Source organism: Myxocyprinus asiaticus, chromosome 1 (assembly GCF_019703515.2).
Source record: "Myxocyprinus asiaticus isolate MX2 ecotype Aquarium Trade chromosome 1, UBuf_Myxa_2, whole genome shotgun sequence".
Classification (NCBI taxonomy): domain Eukaryota; kingdom Metazoa; phylum Chordata; class Actinopteri; order Cypriniformes; family Catostomidae; genus Myxocyprinus; species Myxocyprinus asiaticus.
Genome location: NC_059344.1, coordinates 27,029,170 through 27,051,988, shown reverse-complemented (window position 1 = coordinate 27,051,988; position 22,819 = coordinate 27,029,170). Strand labels below are relative to the sequence as shown.

Sequence of the window (22,819 nt, the reverse complement as noted above, 5' to 3'; positions counted from 1 at the left end):
GTGCATCCATGTGAGAGCTAACAAACTCACTGACTATTTATACACAGACACTAATTGCAATTTAGAAAGCCACAGGTGTGGGAAATTAACCTTTAATTGCCATTTAAACCTGTGTGTGTCACCTTGTGTGTCTGTAACAAGGCCAAACATTCAAGGGTATGTAAACTTTTGATCAGGGCCATTTGGGTGATTTCTGTTACCATTATGATTTAAAAGGAGCCAAACAACTATGTGATGATAAATGGCTTCATATGATCACTATCCTTAAATAATTTTTTTTGCATGATCAGTCATATTTTCAAAATCAATGCCAAAATTCCACAATTTCTGCCAGGGTATGCAAACTTTTGAGCACAACTGTATATGTAGGAAATTATGAGCACTCACAATAAAATGAAGACTCCCGTCATATCAGTAACCTTATAAAAGCTGTTTTATTGTACGTGGAGAGAGTCCGCACATGGGGGCTGCCATGTTAGAATCACATGACCACCTGTATACTAATTTAATCTCAGTAACCATCCTGTATTTGACCGCGATGGATGAAAGGTGACATACGTTGTTCCTGGCAGGGCGCAAAGCCTTACAGGCTCCATATTAGGGATGCAGCGATACCACTTTTTCTCTTCCGATCCGATATTGGAAATCTCAGTATCGGCCGATACGATCCGATACCAGTGTTGCTTTTTTTTTTTTTTTTTTTTTTTGCATAATCAGTTTAGAATATCTTTACATTATTGTGTGGAACTAATTGGGTGTGCTCTTTTATATGCAAAGAAACACAAACCTCTAACTACACATTATTTCAATACAGATGTATAGCTTATTAAGAAAAAATTTATTTTTTATTTTATTTATTTTTAGCCATTTTTTTTCAACTTGTATCTGGACTTTTAAGGATTCAGATCTCCTTTTTGTTCAATTTAGTTGTAAGATATCAGTTTACTTTTCATTCACAGTTATTTTTTTGGAACCCATTCAACTTAAATATTATTATAATTTGTAAACAAATGATAATAATGTATTATAATAGAAATATATCTCAATCGTACACCTTTTGTCACGGATCCACTGGTCTCTCTTTCTCTTTCTTCCTCACTGCTCTCACTCTCCCCTGAGTTCTGAATACACACACCTGCATATCATTAGTGGCTAATCGAGGACTGCATATATACCCTGCTTTGACACACACTCTTCGTTTGTTCTCATCGGTAGTATCTCTGAGACTCCAGACATTTCTACTATGTCAGACATACTTGTGTCTTCGTTATTGCCCGCAAGACTGTTGTGAGTTATCTGTTCATCCTGTCTATACGCTGTCTGGATATTACTCACCTGCTGTTTGCCACTCTGCTCAACTGGATTACTTTACAATGTTTACATCACTGTTTCAGTCATCTGTTCAATAAACCCTGCTACTGAGTTCATATCTCTGCCTACGTGTGTCTCTGTGTGACACCTTTAACTTTTAAACCCTCACGCTTTTATTTTGACATTCTGAACTCTCCAGGAAGTCCTGTATGTGTCTGTTTGTAGGCAAGTAGGTTAATTAACTTATTCAAATTCTAGTAAAAAAAAAATGCATATGATAAGTGAACCAAACTATTGCGCATCTGTTCGTGAGTAGTGCTCAAATATTGTGCACCGCTGAGAAGGCTAAATATAGCCGCGGGTGTGTATAAACAGAGCAGCTCCATTCAATAATTATATATTTACTTATTAAACACAGCCTTTTGTGACTCGCAGAGCTATCACACGTCTTCGAGTGTCTTTGAATAATACGCACGAGTCATATGAACTACTTTAATTGTTTTAATGGTTATTTTATGACAATGGAGCTTGACAGTAACGAACATGACTCATCAGTGCATCCCTACTCCATATGGTTAGGATTAGGGCATCTACTGCCTGCCAGGAACAAACTGAGGCACCTTTGAACAATGGGCTTATTTGACACTTTCACTCATTGATTAAAGTAATCATGGCTGACTGTGAATGCAGAGACTGCGTTCCAAACGGCATAAATCACCCTCTGAAGGGCACTTTGAAGGGAGAACAATCATGATAGTCATGCTGTAAGATTGCTTAAAACAGAATTTCCATTAAAACCCAAACCTTTTAGCATTTCAAATCTTTCACAGTGGATGATGAAGTCTTCCAAGGGAACATGGCATGGGAATGATCATTTCAGAATAGAACGCACCCTAAATTTCTACAATGTCATCTGAAACTGAAAACTGCTGATTTTAAAAGATGCTGCATCCAAGCCGCTAGGTGTCAGTGTAACTCCAAGATGACACAAAGACAAAAGTTACTGAAGTGCACCTTTAACTTAATTCGTGAGTGAAAGTGTCCAATAACAGGGTGGTTGCAAGTAGTATTCTGCTGGTCATGTGATCCTAACATGGCAGCCCTCATGAGGGGATCCTCTCCATGCATATTAAAACAGCTTTTATGAGGTTACTGATATGAGTCATCATCTCATGTGAGTGGTCTTGATTTTATACAAATGTTTCAAAATTACAGTTCATTCCTTTAGGGGTAAAACTTCTTAAACAAGGACATTTCTCTTCACGCATATTCTCTCTGCAACCTTGATGTTTACTATATTTGTGAATTCAAAGTTATGTGATAACACAGTGACGAGGTGTTTGTGCAGTTTGTTTAATTCTAGTCAGGAATAACTAGGTTCATTGCCCAAATGACTGTAGAAAATGACTTACTGAATGTTTTTCTTTTTATTCCCTGTGGAGAAATGTACAAAAACATGTTAATACATTCACACACTAGTCCATTTTGGAACAATGAACCTTGTTTGGGTTAACACTCATAAATACAGTATGTGGATAGATTTTAAGACTGTTTTCTAGTTATTTAACATTAAAGGCCTTCTCATGGCAAACCTGTAATTTACCAGTAGGTAATCTATAATTTGCATGCATGTGTTGAAAATCCAAGAGGGTTAGGTACACTTTCATTCTGCTAATCAAAATACAACTTCCCTGCCATGACCTCCACTCCCACAATCCCATTACCCCAATCTACATCAATCTGCTTAAAACAAAAAAGGTAAAGAAAGAACAGTTTCCTTAAAAAGGAAATCTTGTTTCCTTGAGACATGGATATACTGTGGTGTCTCAACAATTGTAAAATCCAGAGGTTTGTCCTTGTCCATGGGAATTTTTCCAGGAATCCAGTTCCTGTTTCTGCTTCTCCAGCTCCTCCTTCTCCCTCTGAAACTCCTCCCTCTCCTTCTGCATTTCCTCTCTTTCCCTCTGGAGTTCATTCTTCTCCTCCTGAAGTTCTTCCTTTTCCTTCCGTAGTCTTGCATGTTCCTGCTCTTGTTCACTTTTCTGATTTTGAAGTACCCGGCGCTCAGCATCCATTTCACGGAACTGCTGCAGTAACTCCCGCTGCAGCTGAATGCTCCGCCCCTCCTCCTGCTGGACACGCCTTAACGCCTCTGTCAGCTCCCGTTCTCGCTCCAATAAACGCAACCCTTCAGACCACTTAGTACCTAATGGAAAAGGATTATATAACTTGTGTAATGAACTGAAAGCCTTAATTAAACCTTGTAATATAGGCACAGAAACAAAATAACTGATGTACCATACAGACTGAAGAACTTGCAGAAATGCTTAAAATTTGTATAGAGGTACAAATCTCAAAACTAACAATGGGTTCAATCTTTTTGCCTTAACTATTTCAAGCAGTGAAGCAAAGTAAGTAATCACTTGATTACTATGCTATTGAGTCTACGCTCAAAGAAACATAATTTTAACACAAAATGTAAACATGTACGTTAAAGAAAAGTATACCTGGATATTTGTCTAAGATGGTACTGCTGGGTGCACGGACATCACGCTTTGGTGACACAAAGAGAGACCTGGCTGGGGTACCGCTAGATAATGTGGGAGAAGGGGGGCGGTGGACTGGATCTGTAGATTTCCGTTTGCTTGGCCGCTTTTGTGGGTGAACCTCAAGCTGTGCAAACTCAGTGGGATGCCTGTGCTGTAGATGTCTGATTAGGTTACTTGTACTGCTCTGGTGCTGGATCTTCTCCGTGCACAGCAAGCACATGGCTTTCGACTCCTGGTCAAGCTTCCGATAGTGCACCCACACTGAGCTCCACTTGCGAACACCAGTCGCAATTTGCGAGGAATCATCCTCTTGGGCGTCTTTCCCGTTGCCTCCATCAACAGGCCCCTCTCCTTCATCTTCAGGGCCCTCCCCTTCAGTAGCCCCTTCCCCTGCTGCAGCACGGAGGATCCCTCTGATGGCACCATCCATGTCACCATCTTCTCCAACAGACCCCACCTCTACCTGCTGCTCGTCCATCAACACTGTAACTTGGCACAGAGAAAAGGAGAAATAAATAGATGAGATGTTTTTTTTCACTGAAAAGGAATAGTTCAACCAAAAAATTTAAATTGACTTTATTTGCTCCCCCTAATGCCACTAAAAACCCATATTAATTTATTTGGTGGAACACAAAAGGTGAGGAGAATTTATGGAAAAAACCGACTAAAATACTGTTTTGTTTCTCACCCACACCTTTCATATCGTGTCTGAACACATGGATTTTTCTACTGGAGCAATATGGATTACTTTTATGCTCCCTTTAAGTGGATTTTGGAGCTTCAAAATTTTGGCACCCATTCACTTGCATTGTGAGGACCTACAGAGTTGAACAATCTTGATTTGTGTTTTGCAGAAGAAAGAAAGTCAAACACATCTGGGATGCCAGGAGGATGAGTAAATGATGAGAGAATTTTTATTTTTGGGTGAACTAACCCTTTTAAGACTTTGTCTAACAATCAGTCTGACTAGCTAAAGACGCCATAGAAACAACATGGAATGTAAACAAAGGTAGACCATCTAAAGCCATCTTTACACTGCAAAGGTGGCACAGAAGCTGCATCTAAAGTGGCATTTCGGTGCATTTACACAGATCGTTTAATGCTGCTCAGAGCATGCAAAAATGAATTTACATAGCAATAATATCTGCATGAATAATGTCATGAGGTTAACATATTAAATTAGCCAGGGATGTCAATTTTCAGACATTTCATAATCGATCGATGTGGAAATTAACAATCAATAAATCGATTAATCGTTAATATCGCAAAATGCACGTGGAGGACTCCAAATGATATGTGCATGTAGCCCACTGTTTAAATATAATTTAAATGAATACACTTAAGAAATGCAAGTATTGGCATTTTCCTCTTAAAATATTCTTAGTTCAGTGTATTTAAATACATTAGGCTATGTTTAATTACTGTTAATGAGATACTGTTAGTAGTAACTTCTATCTCAAAATATTTAAGCTATAGCTATAATTTGTATACATATTTGAGTTCATTAAAGCTTGTGGATCGTGGGATATTTCACATCTTTGGACTTATTTTTTTAATAGAAATGAAGTAAAATAATAACACGCTGCGTAAACAGTACATAACATAGGCTACCGCTTCTTTGGTGATGGTGAGATGTCAGCTGAATGTACCTTCGTGCTTTCCTGGTGATCGCTGACGTAATGGTAGGTTGGGATGAATCAAGGAGATCAACAGTGCTTGTTGTCATGTTGTACTTTAACACACTATTATGGTGTGCGCAGAAAAGATTAATGTTCATTTATAGAGAAATGCTCCAACATTGTTTACATTGATCCCGCTTCATTTCACTGACCTTTGTGGCTGTGGCTTCTTCTATGAACTGGATAATGTTCAAGCGCTCTCTAGCAGTGGGTGACTATAGACAGCCTTATCAATGTCTGCTGTCATGATTACTGCACATTTGTCCTGAAATTTATTAATCGACGACCGATAAGCTTGATCGATCTAATTATTAACAACTATTAATCGATTTTCGATTAATCATTAACATCCCTATTTTAAATATAAAATTATGAAATATAAGCTCTATCATAACAACAACAAAATTTAAGGCTGCTCTGATGCTGCATTTCATTTACACAGAATTTAAGCAGCATCAGAGCAGGCTTACCTCTGCTGTGTAAAGGCGCCTCAAATTTTTATGTGACTGACTGAAAAAGTTAAGACCAAAACTAACTTTTAGTTTTATGCAACCGGCCCCTGAATTACTAAGTGCTACAAGATGGTTTTTGGCAACAAATAAATGTTTTAGACTAGTTCTGCAAAGTTAAAGAAAAACAGAAATACACAATCATTTGGAAGAAAATGTGTGGTCTCAGGAGAATAAAAAAAATACACATTTCCTTCTAAGATTTATTGAATATTACATAATCTACGTCTTCTTTTCAACTGGGAAGTCAACCTGACAAACAGTTGTTTTTCTACACAATTGTGGAACTAGTACCTAAAAAATCAGTTTGTTTTGTGACTACACTAGGGATGTGCACGAGTAATCGACTATTAAAAATACTACCCGAATATCACGCATTGATTTTCCTTTGCACATTTCAGCAATGCTGAATTAAACTGTACTTTCCTTCTGAATCTCTCAACAAATCTCACAGTTACAACTGAGTCATTAATGCAAAGATAGTTGTAATTACATCTAATGAGAACAAAATGTATGCATATTGTTCATTTCATACCCCCCCAAAGAAATGCAAAGTTTGTCAATGCTCGCTTATTCTGTATCCATTCTTGGTAATGTTTGTGAATAAAATTAAATATACATTTTAAGTATGTTTTTTTTTTTATGGGTTAGTGTACTCAACTACTCGATAATGCCAATCCCTAGACTACACCTATTCTGTTAAAAGCTGTACGTTGATTTTTCATTAAAAATGTATTTAATTAAGATTTGACATGTGACGCTGTTATAACAATGACCCCGTTTACAAGCACTTAAGAAAACGATTTCAGGGTTTTTGCAGAAAGCGGCGTTCTGAAACGGCATGTAAACGAGAACACGGGTTTCCTTACGCCACTTAAGGGATTAAGAGAAAGCGGGTTAACACACCTACATTTCTGCCGGAGAACAAAGCTAACCTGGCCATGTAAACACATAAGCAACGTTCTCACAGGTTTTTGAATTGTGCGCATGTGCGTGAACAGACCGGGGTAACACATCGGATGGAGCCGAAAAAGTAAACCAAGCAGAAAGACTTAAACATTTCCGGGTGTACAGTAGGGAAAGAACATACTCAATAAACTATACTCATTTATAAACAGCAGTGTAAATTATCGACTGTCCCTTACCTAAGCGCTCGAACATTGGGGGAATACCGGTGTTTTACGTAATAGAGAAAACCCCACTATTGCTGCGCAATTCCACTGCAGGTCGCAACAGAAAGTTAAGGAAACAAGCACAGCAACAACTGTGGAATATATGTAAATAAAGAGAAGCAACAGAGAGTAAAATAGCAAAGTCTTTCTCAGATGCCGTGTTTGTTATTTACACAAGTGTTGCGGGGATATTATGTTGCTATGGAGAACGCTGCCTTCTCACCAAGCCGCATGTATACACTAGTTAAGAGTACGCTGCTTATACAGTACATGTAAACAGGAACGCAGCACTCTCAATATGCTGCTTTCTCGTGTCCATGTAAACGCACTCAGTGACACCTGACAACACGCAACAACAACAGCAGAGCTGACTCACTTCATAACAAAAACAATGGAAGTCTCCATTATAGATCGTGTTCTTCCAATGTCCTGTTTTATTGTACCAAAACTTAATTTTGACAAGATGCACTCAGATGCAGAGGAGAAGGAAAACAACAGAAGAAGAGAAGGCCTTAAAGGTGCACTCAGTAACTTTTTGTTTGTGTCATCTTGGACTTATAATATACAGCGAAATATACAGTATACAATGTACAAACGATATACACGATAAGCATGGAATATAAATGATGTTATATACTTATTTTCTTGTAGTCCAGTTTAAACATTTTTTTTTTTTTTTTTAAATCTACATTGTATAATGTTGAGGTCATCAAAGCCTAACTTGACGAGACAGTCAGATTATTTTTTGTACACCTTCTCATGTCTGTTCTGGTCGATGTTTCAAACTCACGTTGAATTTCTTCTTCTCCATAAATACTCAGCAGAGCCTGCACAGCAGCATCTGTCCATCTATCCATTTCAGTTTTAGCGAAGCTTACTAACCGGTCTTTTAAAAATGGCCAGTATCGAGGAAAAGTTCCTGCAGTGGAAAAGCGCATGATAACTTTCAGGGGTTCAGATTATTCAAATATTGTCATTTATTGTGTTTTATATTAAAACTTGGGCTGCTATTAACTATAAACAGACATTATTCGTGTTATAAATTCACAAAAACTTGCAGTATACAACCAGATCACACTACGTAGGGTACCTAGCCAAATAACAGAAAAAAACTTGGTTTCAACTAATGACCTGCTGAGACAGAAAAGGCCTCAGCATATTACATTTTTTAATACTGATCTTAAAGGGATAGTTCACCCAAAAATGGAAATTCTCTCATCATTTACTCACCCTCATGCCATCCCAGATGTGTATGACTTTCTTTCTTCTGCTGAACACAAATAAAGATTTTTAGAACAGTATCTCAGTGCTATTGGTCCATTCAGTGCAAGTGAATGGGTAACAAAATGTCAATGCTCCAAAAAGCACATAAAGGCAGCATAAAAGTAGTTCAGACGACTCCAATAGAGTATTCCAAGTCTTCAGGAGCGTTATGAAAAGTGTAGGTGAGAAACTGAACAATACTTGAGTCCTTTTTTACTATAAATCTCCACTTTCACATTCTTCTGTTTTTGGCAATTTGCATTATTTATGCATATCGCCATCTACTGGCCTGGGCAGAGAGGAGAATTTATAGTGAAACAAAAAAACTGCTTAAATATTGAACTTTTAACTACACACTTATCATATCACTTCTGAAAATATGGATTTAACCACTGGATATAGATAAGGGGTCCGGGACCCGCTAGGGGGCCTCAGCCCACTTCCAAGAGGGCCTCAAGAGGAATTTGCTACACTACATTTAAAATTCTAAAAAAAAAAAAAAAAAAAAAAGGGCTAAAAATCTAGATATAACATGTAAACTCTATTTTAATTCAACAACTCCCTTAAACAACTATTTTTTTTTTTTTTTTAAATGGGGGCTTTGAATGTTGTCTTGGTCAGTGGGGGGCCTTGGAGTCAAAAAGGTTGATAATAACAGCAATAGATTACTTTTAGGCTGCCTTTATTTGCTTTTTGGAGCTTCAAAGTTCTGGCCACCATTTACTTGCATTGTATGAACCTACAGTGCTGAAATATTTTTTTTCTAAAAATCATTGTTTGTGTTCAGAAGAAGAAAGTAAGTCACACTTATCTGGGACGGCATGAGGGTGAGTGAATGGTGAACTGTCCCTTTAAGGTTTACATTGAAACCTTAGACTTGTGAAAACTGCGAAACTTCTAAAGCTTTTTAAATTCATGTAACTGCACTTATGTTTTTCTCTCTTTATTATCAGTTTTAATTATATATAAATTCAAATAAAGGCGGAGGAGGTCTGCTTGGTACAAATAGTAGTTGTTTTTTTTTTTTTTTTTGTTAAACGGCATCCATACCGGGATGTGCCCAATCGCACATCACGTGACATATTCGCCTCAAATACTATTCACTCCAGCTTTCATAAAAACGACTAATTTACCATATAAATGACCAGTGCGTGATACGATTACGTTAAAACGAAAGGTTTCGTTCCCATTTGGCGGATTTCCCCCTCGTTTATCTCGATGGGCGGGGGCTGAGAGCACCGTGTTTTCCTGATCCAAATCAGCGAGACGACTCAAAAGATTCGTTCATTCGACTGAACAAGCCCAGTCGAATCGAATTGACTCGAGTTGGTGAAAACAGCCAAATAGTGATAGGGTATCCCCTGAAATACGCGTAAAAGCGTTCAAACAGTGGGCGGTGTAACATACGATCGTTTCATAACAACATGGCGGCTTTGCGACATCGATCTACAGCCCTGACGTTATTGTTATCACGATCCGAAAAGACTCTGTAAAATGAACCGTTTCTTTCAGAGTCGACGACCCTGAATCGCACAATCACAACAGCCGCTTTTGTGAAGGATCTTAAAAAATAAAAAACGGCATTAGCTCCTAGACTCAGATCTAACAAGAAAAAAATCACGTGCAAAGTAGGCCAGAATACGGAAAATATACTCCGAATTATTTAACATTAAAGGATGTAGCTTTTAAGTTCCCCAACAAGCCAGTCTTCCAATAAGCATATAAGAGTCTGTTTCAGAAGTGTGCACGATGTTTGACACCAGAACATGATTTAACCCTTCATACCTTCCACACAGCCGCTGTCGTTTCGCTTGGATGCTGCATCTGTCGCGGGTTTCCTTTTGTCCAAGGAAGAAAAATCAGATGGGTGTTTTGTTCGTAAATGGCGAAGCATGTTCGTCGTGTGACCAAAATACAAAACCGTCTTCATACAGAGAAGACATAATACTCTCCTGTCATCCTCAGCTTGGAAAAACGACCAGACTATACTTCGCTTTCGTGCCGCCATTTTCGAACGACAAGGCTTTGAATGCTGAATGACTGATGGCACTATTTGACCGCCCCCTTTAGGATAGGCGCTGCCTGTACCGTTTGCCGACCAGCAGGTTTAAAAAACATGCAATTTATTCACAGGTATTTTATTTTTATTTTTTTGCACATTGTATCAGTGTCAAAACCATATTACAAAAATAAAATTAGGTAAATATTTATTATTAAACAAAATGAAAAATACACCAACCTGTAACTCACGCTTAAACAGTGCACAGATGCATTCTGCAATAAAAATATAATTCAAGAAACTTTGTGCAGCTTATCAAAACTAAAATGGGTCCAACAAATTGGACGTCAGGCTCTAAGTCACAATAGGTATATTACAATAACTGATATCTAGTGTGTCCGGCTTAGGAAATAAATCAGTGCTTTAAAGGGACAGTTTGCCCAAAAATGAAAATTCTCTCATTTACCCACCCTCATATCATCCCAGATGTGTATGACTTTCTTTCTTCTGCAGAACACAAATGAAGATTTTTAGAAGAATATTTCAGCTCTGTTGGTCCATTCAATGCAAGTGAATGGTGACCAAAACTTTGAAGCTCCAAAAAGCACATAAAGTCAGCATAAAAATAAACAATGAAGTGATCTAATCTGTTTTGGGTGAAAACACACCAAAATGCAACTGCTTTTCCATTGTACATCTTGCCATTGCAGTCTCTAGGTACAATCGTGATTGCAAGCTCGATTACACTTCCTAGTGCTTAACACATGCACAGAGCGCTAGAAGGTGCTATAGGAAGTGTAATCAAACTTGAAATCATGATTGCCAAGAAGACTTCTGATATCATTTATAGTGAAAAAGGAGTAACACTGTTCTCACCTAAACCGATTGGATTGCTTCAGAAGACATGGATTAAACCACTGGATTACTTTTATGATTCCTTTATGTGGTTTTTGGAGCTTTAAAGTTCTGGTCACCATTCTCTTGCATTGTTTGGCCCTACAGAGCTGAGACATTCTTCTAAAAATCTCTGTTTGTGTTCTGCAGAAGAAAGAAAGTCACAGACATCTGGGATGGCATGAGGGTGGATAAATGATGAGAATTTAAATTTTTGGGTGGACTATCCCTTTAAATGTAGCGTGCCCTCTCTATCTCTCTCCTGCACACACACATATACAGAATACAGAATAAAAAAAACTCAGCAGAGCATATTTAGTATTGACATAAAATATAAAAACGTCAGGGGCTCAAACTCAAATTCAAAATATCCAATAAAAAAAAGGAAAGCACAGAAAGAGTATTTCACAGCTAGGCTTTGTGTTACAGTAAATTAGCAACAAAAACAACCCTCAAACTACAATTTTTGTCCAGTGTAAGTATTGGCGCAAGTACAGGTGAACTTGAACTTGGTTATCAAGTTCCTTGATAACTGCAAAAATTTCAGTTAGTAAGGCCTATGAAATTAATGCATTACATTTCTGTTTAAAATGCAAGTACTGATATGTCATTTTAAAGGCAGCTGAATGATGTTAGCAGGTCTTGGTCTTTTTAGGGATAAAGAATTGTATATGTTGAATGTAACAGTGTGTGATGTTAGTTTAGCAGGGTTCTGTGGTTGTGGTTTGGGTCTATATCCTGAATCTTGACCTCCACTGACTCCCACTCCCCAGTGCGATTTGATCGTTTGATGGCATCCACAACGGTCTGTACATAGAGCCCATCCTCAAAGGTGGCTGCCATGGAAACAGGATGCCGTGCCCAAGAGCGCCTGTCCTCTTGTGCCTGAAAGGAAAGTCGGAGCTGAGTCACCATGGCGTTCAGCCCACTGACAGATGGCCCTACTCCTCCTCTAGTCCCACCATCATCATTCAGTAGAAGCTCCTCTACTTGCATGTTTATCCGTTGGCCATAAAGCTCTGTTCCTCGAGCAATGAGTCGCCCTGATGACCCCACAAGCATGACCTCATGCAGATCTGTGCCAGGCAAATTAAAGTTTAACGTCACGCTGCAGACCACACCTCCACTCATCTGCAGCTGAAAGCAAGCGTAGTCATCTGCAGTTACAGAACGAATTCCTCCCCCTGGGCCACCTTGACGTACAAACGTCCGGAGAATTCCATGCACTTGCATAGCCCGACGCCCAGTGAGGTGGCTCAGGAGGTCAATTATACAAGAGCCAACTTTGTGCAGTCCACCTCCCCCCATAAGCTCCTCCCATGCCCAACCATATGACTGGCTGAGAAGTGAGCCTCCATATACACGTGCTTCACAAACCTTGCCAAAGAAAAAAAAAAGAAGTGAATGAATTTATTATTGTGGCTAGTCTAAAATAAGGCATACGATAAATTTCTCTCTCATCAATAATTACAGGTACCGGTAGTTTCTTTACACAGTGAAGCAGTCTTCTCAGATAGAATCAGTCTAGTTTTCTATAATCAAATGTCTTTTGAAAGAATTAATCTTTTTTATTATTTTGATGCAATAATTGTTGCTCAAATTTTTTTGAATGGGCTAACTATGAAACAAAATAATATCAGTGATTAATTTTGGGGGAAATTCAAAATGAAATTACCTGTAAAGTCCCACAATAACCCTCCCCCAGCAGGTGTTTCATATGGACAAAGGCGGGCAAGAAACGCAGAGAATTTCCCATGATACTCATAAGCTGTGGGTAATATCTTGCCGCTGTCACCATCTTACAGGCATCTGTCAATGTAGCAGCCTGATCACTGATCACATTTTTACCTATACCTACAAAGAAAGAAAGAAATCAGTATACAGTGGAAATATAAAACAATAGGAATGTCATAAAATTTTAATTAACATCGATTATTGATCAGCGCGTTATTTTCTAGATATGTTTTTGAGGCATTAATATATTACCATTAGCCGACATTTAAATTTAATGCCTATTTTGTGTGCTTTATAATTCACTGTCAGTTAGCCTTCCATTTCATGTAGTCTGGCGTAATAGCTTTGTGAGACCGCATGGGGGTGATATAACAATTACTTTACTTAAAGGGGCACTCAGTAACTTTTTTTTTTTCTCCCAATTTGGAATGCCCAATTCCCAATGTGCTTTTAAGTCCTCGTGGTCGCGTAGTGATTCGCCTCAGTCCGGGTGGCGGAGGACGAATCCCAGTTGCCTCCGTGTCTGAGATCGTCAATCCGTGCATCTTATCACGTGGCTTGTTGAGCGCGTTGCCACGGAGAAATAGCGCATGTGGAGGCTTCACGCCATCCACCGTGGCAACCACGCTCAACTCACCACGTGCCCCCCCGAGAACGAACCACATTATAGCGATCACGAGGAGGTTACCCCATGTGACTCTACCCTCCCTAGCAACCGGGACAATTTGGTTGCTTAGGAGACCTGGCTGGAACTCAGTAACTTTTTGTTTGTGTCATCTTGGTCTTACAGTGACACCTAGTGGTGTGGATGCATCATCATTCAAAATCAGTAGTTTTCAGTTACAGATGCCACTGTAGAAATTCACTATTCACAATCAGCCATGATCAATTTAATCCAAGAGTGAAAGTGTCCAATAACAAGACGGTTACTGAGATTAAGCAAGTAGTATTCATTTGGTCATGTGATTCTAACATGGCAGCCCACATGAGGGCAACCCTGCCCCATGTAGAATAAAACAGCATTTATACTGTAAGGTTTCTCAAATGACTAGAGTCCTCATCTCATGTGACTGGTCTTGATTTTATAAATATGTTTCAAAATTACAATTAATTTCTTTAGGAATCAAATTTTTTTATGGGGAAAGAAAATGACTGAGTGCACCTTTAATACTGATTGATGCATCGATGCGGTGCAGGTGGCAGTCCAAAATTGTGAATTAGTCACCATACACAAAAAAGTTTTTTGTACTTCTTCAAGAATGAACAAAATGATATTGATGAGTTTGTTAGGTTAGTGTTTGAAACTAGTGTAACTGTGCAAACTGAACGATTAGAAATAGTGACGTTTATTAGGCAATTTCTCTGTATGTAGCCTTGAATTGGTTTCATTCAAGCTTTCAAACCACAAAAAAGACATACCGGTACTCAAAACTAAAAATACATTGTGCTATATGAAAGATGCACTGGTGTGTTCAAGTCTAGTCGGAATGATCGCATTTATGAGTTGAGCGTGCATGAACGCTACTACAAATTCGTAATTGCAAGCCCCGACTTTCCGAGTTGGGGGTGTGTCGATTTAAGAGTCATGGTGGAAGCAAATTGTTATTGGTAATAATTCCGTTTTGCTTGCAGATTTTGACTGTGCAGTTCAGTCTGTATGCTCTACTGTTAATGAAGAATAACAATAAAGCTTGCCAGAAACTAATTTTAGCTGATTTATGAAGCGACAGACTTGTGCAATAAAACTACATTTCCCATCATTATATGTAGCCGCACAAGAATGATAAACTAGATAGATAAACCATTAATTATACACCTAATGTGCAGCTTTCACATCATTTTGTTGCAATGACGCTAAAAAAAAGCTTCCAGTCTTCAGCAGTATGAGAAAAAAAAAAAAATGAAATTGCACAACATGTCTGTTCTTTCCAACTAAAATCACTTGAACGCACATCACATCGTATTCACAATCTCTGACCTCGTAATTATGTACTTCGCAGGAGGACTCGAATGCACCAATATACACAATGTACCATGTAGTGATGGCCAAAGTAAATAATCTATTTGTAATCTATTCTATTGATAATGATTTGGGTCAAATTTAATGGGAAACTATGTGAGTTGTGCAATGTGGTGCCGCCGACAGACACCGAGCGGTGATGCCGGTGTGTGTACCTTCATAGAAAATCATATTTTTTCATTTTAGAACACGAACATAAAAATGCCCTTATTCCTAGAAAAATTCTGCTTGAAGCAACTGCTTTATAATCACAATCTTACACTAATGGGGCTTTACTGTGATCTGAGATTGCACTGGGAAACATTTGATCAGCATGCAGGAAAAGCATTCACTTTAGCTTGTGCCAAAATAAACAGCAGACCAGTAAACACTCTGGTCGAATCCAGGAAGGAACCCAACCCATTCCCCTGAGTCAACATGGACAATTAAGATCAGAAGAGGAAGGGAAAGATTTAATGTATTCATTGAAGAATGGATAAGTCTCACCTAGAGCTTTTACCGCAATCTGACGTGTATGTGGTGGAGGTGTCAATATGCAAACAAGATGGACCTCTGGATGTAGCAGTACATCATCAGTCTGGCTGGTGGAGAAGGGAATGTCCAACTCATTGGCCAGTGACTCTGCCTCTTCTTGCATATGACCCCAAACAGCCGGAACAGGGAAGCCCTCTTTTTGGAGTAATGGCACCAGGGTGCGCACTGTCTGCCCTGTTCCAAATACACCCACGCCCGGCAACATTATGCTAATACACATGAGCAATGAAGACACTTACTCGTGAACCGGTTTCTGTCTCCCTCACCCAAAATGCTCATTCCACACTGCAAATATCAGTCTTGTGTGAAACGAACAGATGCCCAACCTGTGAAAAGAGAGAAAAATAAAAATTAATATTGAAAGTTGCACTGGGATGCAAATAATGATATAATGATATAATAATAAAATAATGCTGTTGTATTTAAAGTTATCAGTGCTTTCTCTATCAGTTAATTTGAGAAAGGTGAAGGCTAGCTTTGCTAGCGCTGATGTGGTTGGAGAGTGCATGATAGAAAACACTTGATTTTTGCACTTTAGGATGAGCTTTGGAGTGGAGAAATTGTGTCTGACATGTTGTTTGTTCCCCATTTGTTGATCTCACAGATATTCTGTTTTGTTCGTTTTTCCTATGTATAAAATCTTTTGAGTTCCCAGATTTATTGTGAGAGGAAAAATGGACCTGTTCCCATTAACCCATGTGATGCCAAATGATTCTGAAGAGTTTAATTTTTTTTTATATATATATATATATATATATTGTTAGCCTGAGTTTGGCTGTGAGAGAGACAGATGAGTTTTTGAACGGAGAAATTGTGTCTGACACTTTGTTTGTTTACCAAATTTTTGATCTCACAGATCGCAGATCAAAAAAAAAAAAAAAAAAAAAAAACGATCTGCCAGCTCAATAAAGAGGATGAACTTGATCTGCGATTGACTGGCGCCATCATTTATAACGGACCAAAAAATATTATTTTTATTATTATTAATTAATATGTACTTAATGCACACTCCAATAATAATATTGTTAATATTATTGGATTATTATTATTAATAATAATAATAATACTGATAGTTAATGATGCAAATAATAGGCAAACACTTGAACAAAGAGTGCCTGAATGTATGTCTGTCTGTCTAGCATTGAAAAAATATCATGGAGCTAAGCTATCTAAACTGTCTGTACAGTGTAGCAATCATGCCAACACTAAGCACCATGTTAAAATTAACCTCAGGGACACTTCATCCTATCATGATCAATAAACAATACAGACAAGGAGCTGTTTCACCCCACTGTTATCAGTGACTCGAGTGACAACTGTCAGGTTCAAGCCTGTGCTTTGCAGGCCTACCAGCTGGCATGCAAATTCATTTCCATCCCAAAGGCTGTGCACCTGCCCAACAAAGGCAAATGAGAAGCATGGCAGTATTTCCTCTCTTAACTAAATGCGAGGTAGTTCCTGATGGTTCAAAAAGGCTCAAAGAAACCCCTGATTTGCAAACATCTGAATAAATAGACTACATCAAGAAAGTGATGTAGCCCATAGGTTTTTAAAACGCCCTTGACTAAGGTTTGAGCGAGAAGGTAAACGGCCACACTGAGCATCCCAAATATACTGATATGAAAAGCAGTTGACCAATCATGCCATTTTCAACTAAGAAAGGTGTGACCCATCTAAGCGGCACACTATTAATAGAATCACTCCCTCGAAAAAACGTCTCAGAGTTCCATCACAGCCTTCAAAGAGGTGTTATGATTTGTTTTATATCTAAGAACACGCGAGGTCACTATCAAGCTTGACACTTTAAAAGAAAACAACGATTCCCCATTCCTAAAGTTCGCAGCGCTAAACTAAGCCGTGACTGTAGTCCAGCGATACACAAAGACAAACCAAATCATTTCTTGCTTATATGTTTGCGCTCGTGTCGATGTAGTGCCTCTGTTATTAGCTCCATGGATGTTACTTACTGTAACACACAGCCTTGTGATGCGATGGCGCCGGTGCTGTTGAGACAGATGATGGCCACTTCCCTCCCTCTCTTCTCTTATCAACCCTAGGCAATGCTCTGAGCTCTCATACCATCTAAACAGCAAGAGGAACAGGGGGAAAACAGGACAAACCCGTCACACCACCCACCCTCACGACGTTTTGGGCATTCTTCGTCTGCCTTGAAATCAAAGTAAGTTGTTTCATGTGTGATTCATCCGTGACTCTGCTGCTGTGCTGCTTACTACTCATTGCTGTGTGGGTTGATCACTAAAACCAAACAGGCAAATACTCGCAGTAATGTGTGCATGCGCGACTCGTACTGTCGTGTTTTTCTGCCACGCCCATATCAGAGAGAGGAAGACAACACATAAGAGGACAGTGACATCCCTATGCCCTGCTCCATCCGAAGGGCTGAGCCCTTGAAGTGGGAACTCTGGAGGGAGCAGGGCACTCGCATCTCATGTGTTTTTTTGCAAGATAAAAATAACAGTTACATTACAAAGACAAAACAACGAACAATGAGGGTTACATAAGATTATGACAAAGCTTGTTATACTAGCTTATGTGCATTACACCATAAAAGAGTCTTACATGCAACAGAATTATTAGAAGTCCTTAAAGAATATCTTTCTTGAAAATAAAAAAGGAAGGAGTTTACTTTGAAAATTTACACTTATGAAAGTAAAATTTGGCAAGAAAAAGTAATACATTAATTATACAATTACAATGAGAAGGGTCTAATTTCAGAGATTCACCAAAAAAACACAATTATTTGGCTTATACAGAAGTTTGAAGATAAATACTTTTGAACAAAATTTGAAAATTCAACCCAAAATATTTTGCAATAAGTTCAGTCCCAAAACAAATGAATAATTGTTTCTTCAAACTGATGACAGAAGGAGCACATGAGGGAAATACTATTATTAAATTTAGCAAGTTTATAATTTACTGGGTAACAATTATGTATAATTTTAACAGGGTCTTCAACAACTTTATTAGATTAAATAATAATAATAATAATAATAATAATAATAATAATTTGTCGTAGAAGCCAGAAATATTCCCATTGTATATCACTAAACTTGTTATTCCAAAAACTTACACAAGCAGGTAGAGAAATCTGAGATCTGTTAAGAATTAAACGAATTTTTTGTTTGATACTCTACTGAAAAGACACTGATCAACAAATAAATTAGTGTTGTCAAAAATAGGAGAAGAGCGTAAAAACCTTTAGGGCCAGTCTTTTCTAAAAGTTTGACACAATCAGGAATTGCACCAATCAAGTGTGGTCGTTTGGAACACCCTTGATGAAGGGAGTGATGAAACACATACGTCACTTCTACTTTATCGTCCTGAAACGTTACCATGACGACGCAGCGCAGCCGTTCTGAAAACAGGAATCTCTTATTTATCGCTGTTAATTTGTTATTGCAAATAAATATACTTTTTGTAATAGTTTTTTTTTTTTTTTTTTTTTTTTAAACATTGCCTTTTGTGTCTTATTTAAAATTGCTTACTGGTGCTGTTTTAATAATAATAATAATAATAATAATAATAATAATAATAATAATAATAATATATCTGTACATAAATGTATATAAAAATACATGAATGAACATTTCCCAACGAAAGTTATTTGGTGGAAGAGAGGTCTTAATAATAAATAAATAATAATAAGGTTTAGACTAGCCTACAGTTAAAAAATAAAAAAATAAAATAAAATGGACCCTATTTTTGGAGAATCTTTCTGCTTATGGCTGTCTATTATCTTATGTATGAGGACGAATGTAAACTGTGGAGGAGAAATAACTGTTATAAAAGGGCTATAGCGCTTGAGTGTTTGAACATGTAATATGTTTTGATCGACAACCTTGCTTTAAAATATATCCCAAGGACACAACACTCAGGGTCACGTGATCATAAACAGTCGCTTCCTCGAAGTGATCATCACTTGTACCCTTCGCTAACGGCCTTGTGGAAGAGCCCTTCGTGGAAGGCTTGAGTTGCTCACTTTCCTTTGGAACATTCCTTCGTGTGGTGTCCCCATCCCGCAGTGCCCTTCAGGGTCGCAAAAACGCCGTTTGGATTCGCCCACTGGCTTTGTAATTTTGTATTTTTTATTTTTATATGAAAGGATTACATAAAACATTCAGATGCCCGTTTCATCTGCCCTTCAATGCACTTTTTAAAATGACCTTTCTCAGACATTGATAGAAAAAAATATAATTAATTTCTCTAGGACATTGCTAACAATAAATGAAAAAGCAACGTTTGAAAACGATTCAAATACCTCTTTATTCAGACTAAATTACACCAACTCTCTGTTTCCATGTCTATCTGTCAGTGGATTACCAGCTTTCTGACGGACAGGCAGCAGCTTGTGAGACAGGGGAAACTCACTTCCAGCACCTGTACAATCAGCACTGGTGCCCTCCAGGGATGTGTGCTCTCCCCACTACTCTTCTCCCTCTACACCAATGACTACATCACCAAGGACCCCTCTGTCAAGCTCCTGAAGTTTGCAGACGACACCACTGTCAAGATGATGATGAGAAGGGAGGTTGAAAGGCTGGCTCACTGGTGTAGTCAAAACAACCTGGAGCTCAACACACTCAAAATGGTGGAGATCATTGTGGACATTAGGAGGAACACCCCAACACTGACCCCCCTCACCATTCTAAACAGCACTGTGGCAACAGTGGAGTCATTCGGGTTCCTGGGCACTACCATCTCACAGGACCTGAAGTGGGAGACCCACATTGACTCCATTGTGAAAAAGGCCCAGCAGAGGTTGTACTTCCTTCACCAGCTGAGGAAATTCAACCTGCTCTATAGTGTTGTAATGGTCACACTATCTGTCATAATCACACAACCTCAGATGCTGGAAAAGAGTGTCTGCTAAATGCCTTAAAGGTGCACTCAGTTTTTTCTACAAAAAAAAAAAAAGTTAAAAAGTTTTACTTTTAAAACTACTTTAAAAGGTTTACCATCCTGTTATTGACACTTTCACTCATGGATTAAATTAATCATGGCCTTCTGTGAATGTCGGTTACTAAAAACTATTGTGTTTAATTAATGCTGCATCCACGCCCCTAGGTGTCATTGTAAGTCCAAGGTGACATTAAAAAAACCTTTCAAATGCGCCTTTAAATGATATTGTATACATTATTAGCTTACATGTCTGATATATGAGTGGGGCTGAGTTCGAAATTGCAATATACCATACTACTCTTACTATTTCTGCCATAGACAAATATGTAGTATAGGTATGCAATTCTGACCTCAGCCTGTGTCTGCATTAGGCTACTTACTTACTTACTTACTTACTTACTTACTTACTTACTTACTTACTTACTTACTTACTTACTAACTAACTAACTAACTAACTAACTAACTAACTAACTAACTAACTAACTAAATAAATAAATAACTTGGCTTAATACATCTGTGTAACATAGGGCAGTGGTAGCTCAGCGGTTAAGGCTCTGGGTTACTGATCAGAAGGTCGGGTGTTCAAGCCCTTGACCCTATCTGCTCCAGGGGTGCTGTATCATGGCTGACCCTGCACTCTGACCCCAGCCTAGCTGGGATATGTGAAAAAGAAGAATTTCACCGTATATGTGCAAAATGTATAATGTGTGATAAATAAAGAAAATTATTAATTATAATTACTGTTTTGTGCATTAGAGATTATTAATTGTTTAAATGTGTAAAAAATAAAATTTGTTTCTTGTGCCTCAAAACTCAACAGAGAAAATTAAAGACATGTGAAGAAAATATAAACCTTGAAGTGGTAACATGACAAAAAATAAAGAAAAGAAAATTGTGACCTCAGGTGTTTATGCATTATTATAGGCCATTATCCAACTATGTATTTAAAGGAATGTTGCAGGTTTAATGCAAGTTTTGACTCATTCCTCATTTATTTAACAAAAAGCTAAATTTGCAGTTACAGTAATGCACTTACAACTGAAGTGAAGATGTCAGTCCATAAACATTAAAATACAAGCATTTTCAGAATAGGGGTATTAATTAATATTTATATTAATATTTGCTCAGACAATATTCGATTCAATTATACGATTCTTTACCTACCGATTACAATGCATCCGTGACATCTCAAATTTGGTCCCGATTCGATTATTTTGAATGATTAAAAGTTTTTACTAAACATTCTTTAAAACTTTTTTTTTCTCCTCAATTTGGAATGCCCAAAGTGCTCTAGGTCCTCATGGTGGCATAGTGACTCACCTCAATCTGGATGGCAGAGGACAAATCTCAGTTGCCTCTGTGTCTGAGACCAACAATCCATGCATTTTATCACATGGATTATTGAGTGCGTTACCGCAGAGACATAACGTGTGTGGAGGCTTCACCCTATTCTCTGCGGTATCCATGCACAACTCACCATGCGCCCATGAACGCGAACCACATGATAGTGACCACAAGGAGGTTAACCCATGTGACTCTACACTCCCTAGCATCCGGGCCAATTTGGTTGCTTTGGAGACCTGGCTGGAGTCACTCAGCATTTACTAAACATTCTTAATTTAGACAACACCATAGTTCGAATTACATGGCGACATTCGGTGCCTGAAGCATGTGCCGAGGCGGAGTTACTACGAACAGGAAGGGATCTGCTCACATCTGCATCGACTAAGATTCCAGTCAGTTTATTCGCAAAATAGCTGTGCAGGGGGTCTCCGATTCTTTCTGGGGGGTCTCAGACACCAGGCTTCATCACTAGGTTCACAGATGGTTTTGCTTATATGTGTGCATATATTAACAGAAAAATAATATTACATGCATTATAGATATGAATGATATGTTACAGAAAGTGTGACCATTACACATTTCAGATTAGCCTGAGGCTGGCACTCTTCATTCTGTAATGTCTGTTTCAAATTGTGATGCATTTGCATATTTGGGTGTATTTGAGACATCTGTAAATTACATAAATAGAAAACAAATTTTAGTCCCTTTCATCCACTTTTTTTTTCCCCACACACATGTACGTGAGTCTCAAAAGGTAAGGGGTCTAGACACATACACCCCAATACTATGTTTACAATGAAATGTTTATTTAATGTCTATTAATGTGTACAACAATATTAAAATGTTTATTCATACGTGAACATAGGCATTATTTGGGGCCAAAGTATTATA

General features: G+C 38.2%; 3 protein-coding genes across 6 annotated transcripts; 1 reads left to right on the top strand and 2 right to left on the bottom strand.

Moving 5' to 3' along the window:
* Nucleotides 1–1,799: 1,799 nt before the first annotated feature.
* Nucleotides 1,800–10,526, bottom strand: LOC127413683 (golgin subfamily A member 6-like protein 7). Of its 4 annotated transcripts, none has more exons than XM_051651122.1 (3): nucleotides 10,269–10,526; nucleotides 3,819–4,343; nucleotides 1,800–3,517 (listed from the first exon to the last, which is right to left on the bottom strand). In XM_051651122.1, the coding sequence occupies exons 1-3, from the start codon at nucleotides 10,489–10,491 to the stop codon at nucleotides 3,138–3,140; spliced, it is 1,128 nt and encodes a 375-aa protein (XP_051507082.1). In that variant the 5' UTR covers nucleotides 10,492–10,526; the 3' UTR covers nucleotides 1,800–3,137. The 4 variants fall into 4 exon arrangements, with proteins under 4 accessions (XP_051507082.1, XP_051507164.1, XP_051507007.1 ...); XM_051651204.1 differs by lacking the exon at nucleotides 10,269–10,526 and adding an exon at nucleotides 8,011–8,436; XM_051651047.1 differs by having other exon boundaries at nucleotides 1,801–3,517; nucleotides 3,819–4,349.
* Nucleotides 10,527–11,523: 997 nt separating this feature from the next.
* On the bottom strand, nucleotides 11,524–17,934 carry LOC127413861 (glucose-fructose oxidoreductase domain-containing protein 2-like). Its single transcript, XM_051651401.1, has 4 exons — nucleotides 17,632–17,934; nucleotides 15,617–15,990; nucleotides 13,052–13,230; nucleotides 11,524–12,753 (listed from the first exon to the last, which is right to left on the bottom strand). The coding sequence occupies exons 2-4, from the start codon at nucleotides 15,882–15,884 to the stop codon at nucleotides 12,073–12,075; spliced, it is 1,128 nt and encodes a 375-aa protein (XP_051507361.1). The 5' UTR covers nucleotides 15,885–15,990; nucleotides 17,632–17,934; the 3' UTR covers nucleotides 11,524–12,072.
* LOC127439799 (uncharacterized) lies at nucleotides 17,305–21,450 on the top strand. The gene is made up of 3 exons (XM_051696013.1): nucleotides 17,305–17,326; nucleotides 17,755–17,843; nucleotides 19,998–21,450. The coding sequence occupies exons 1-3, from the start codon at nucleotides 17,305–17,307 to the stop codon at nucleotides 20,553–20,555; spliced, it is 669 nt and encodes a 222-aa protein (XP_051551973.1). The 3' UTR covers nucleotides 20,556–21,450.
* The last annotated feature ends 1,369 nt before the right edge of the window (nucleotides 21,451–22,819 follow it).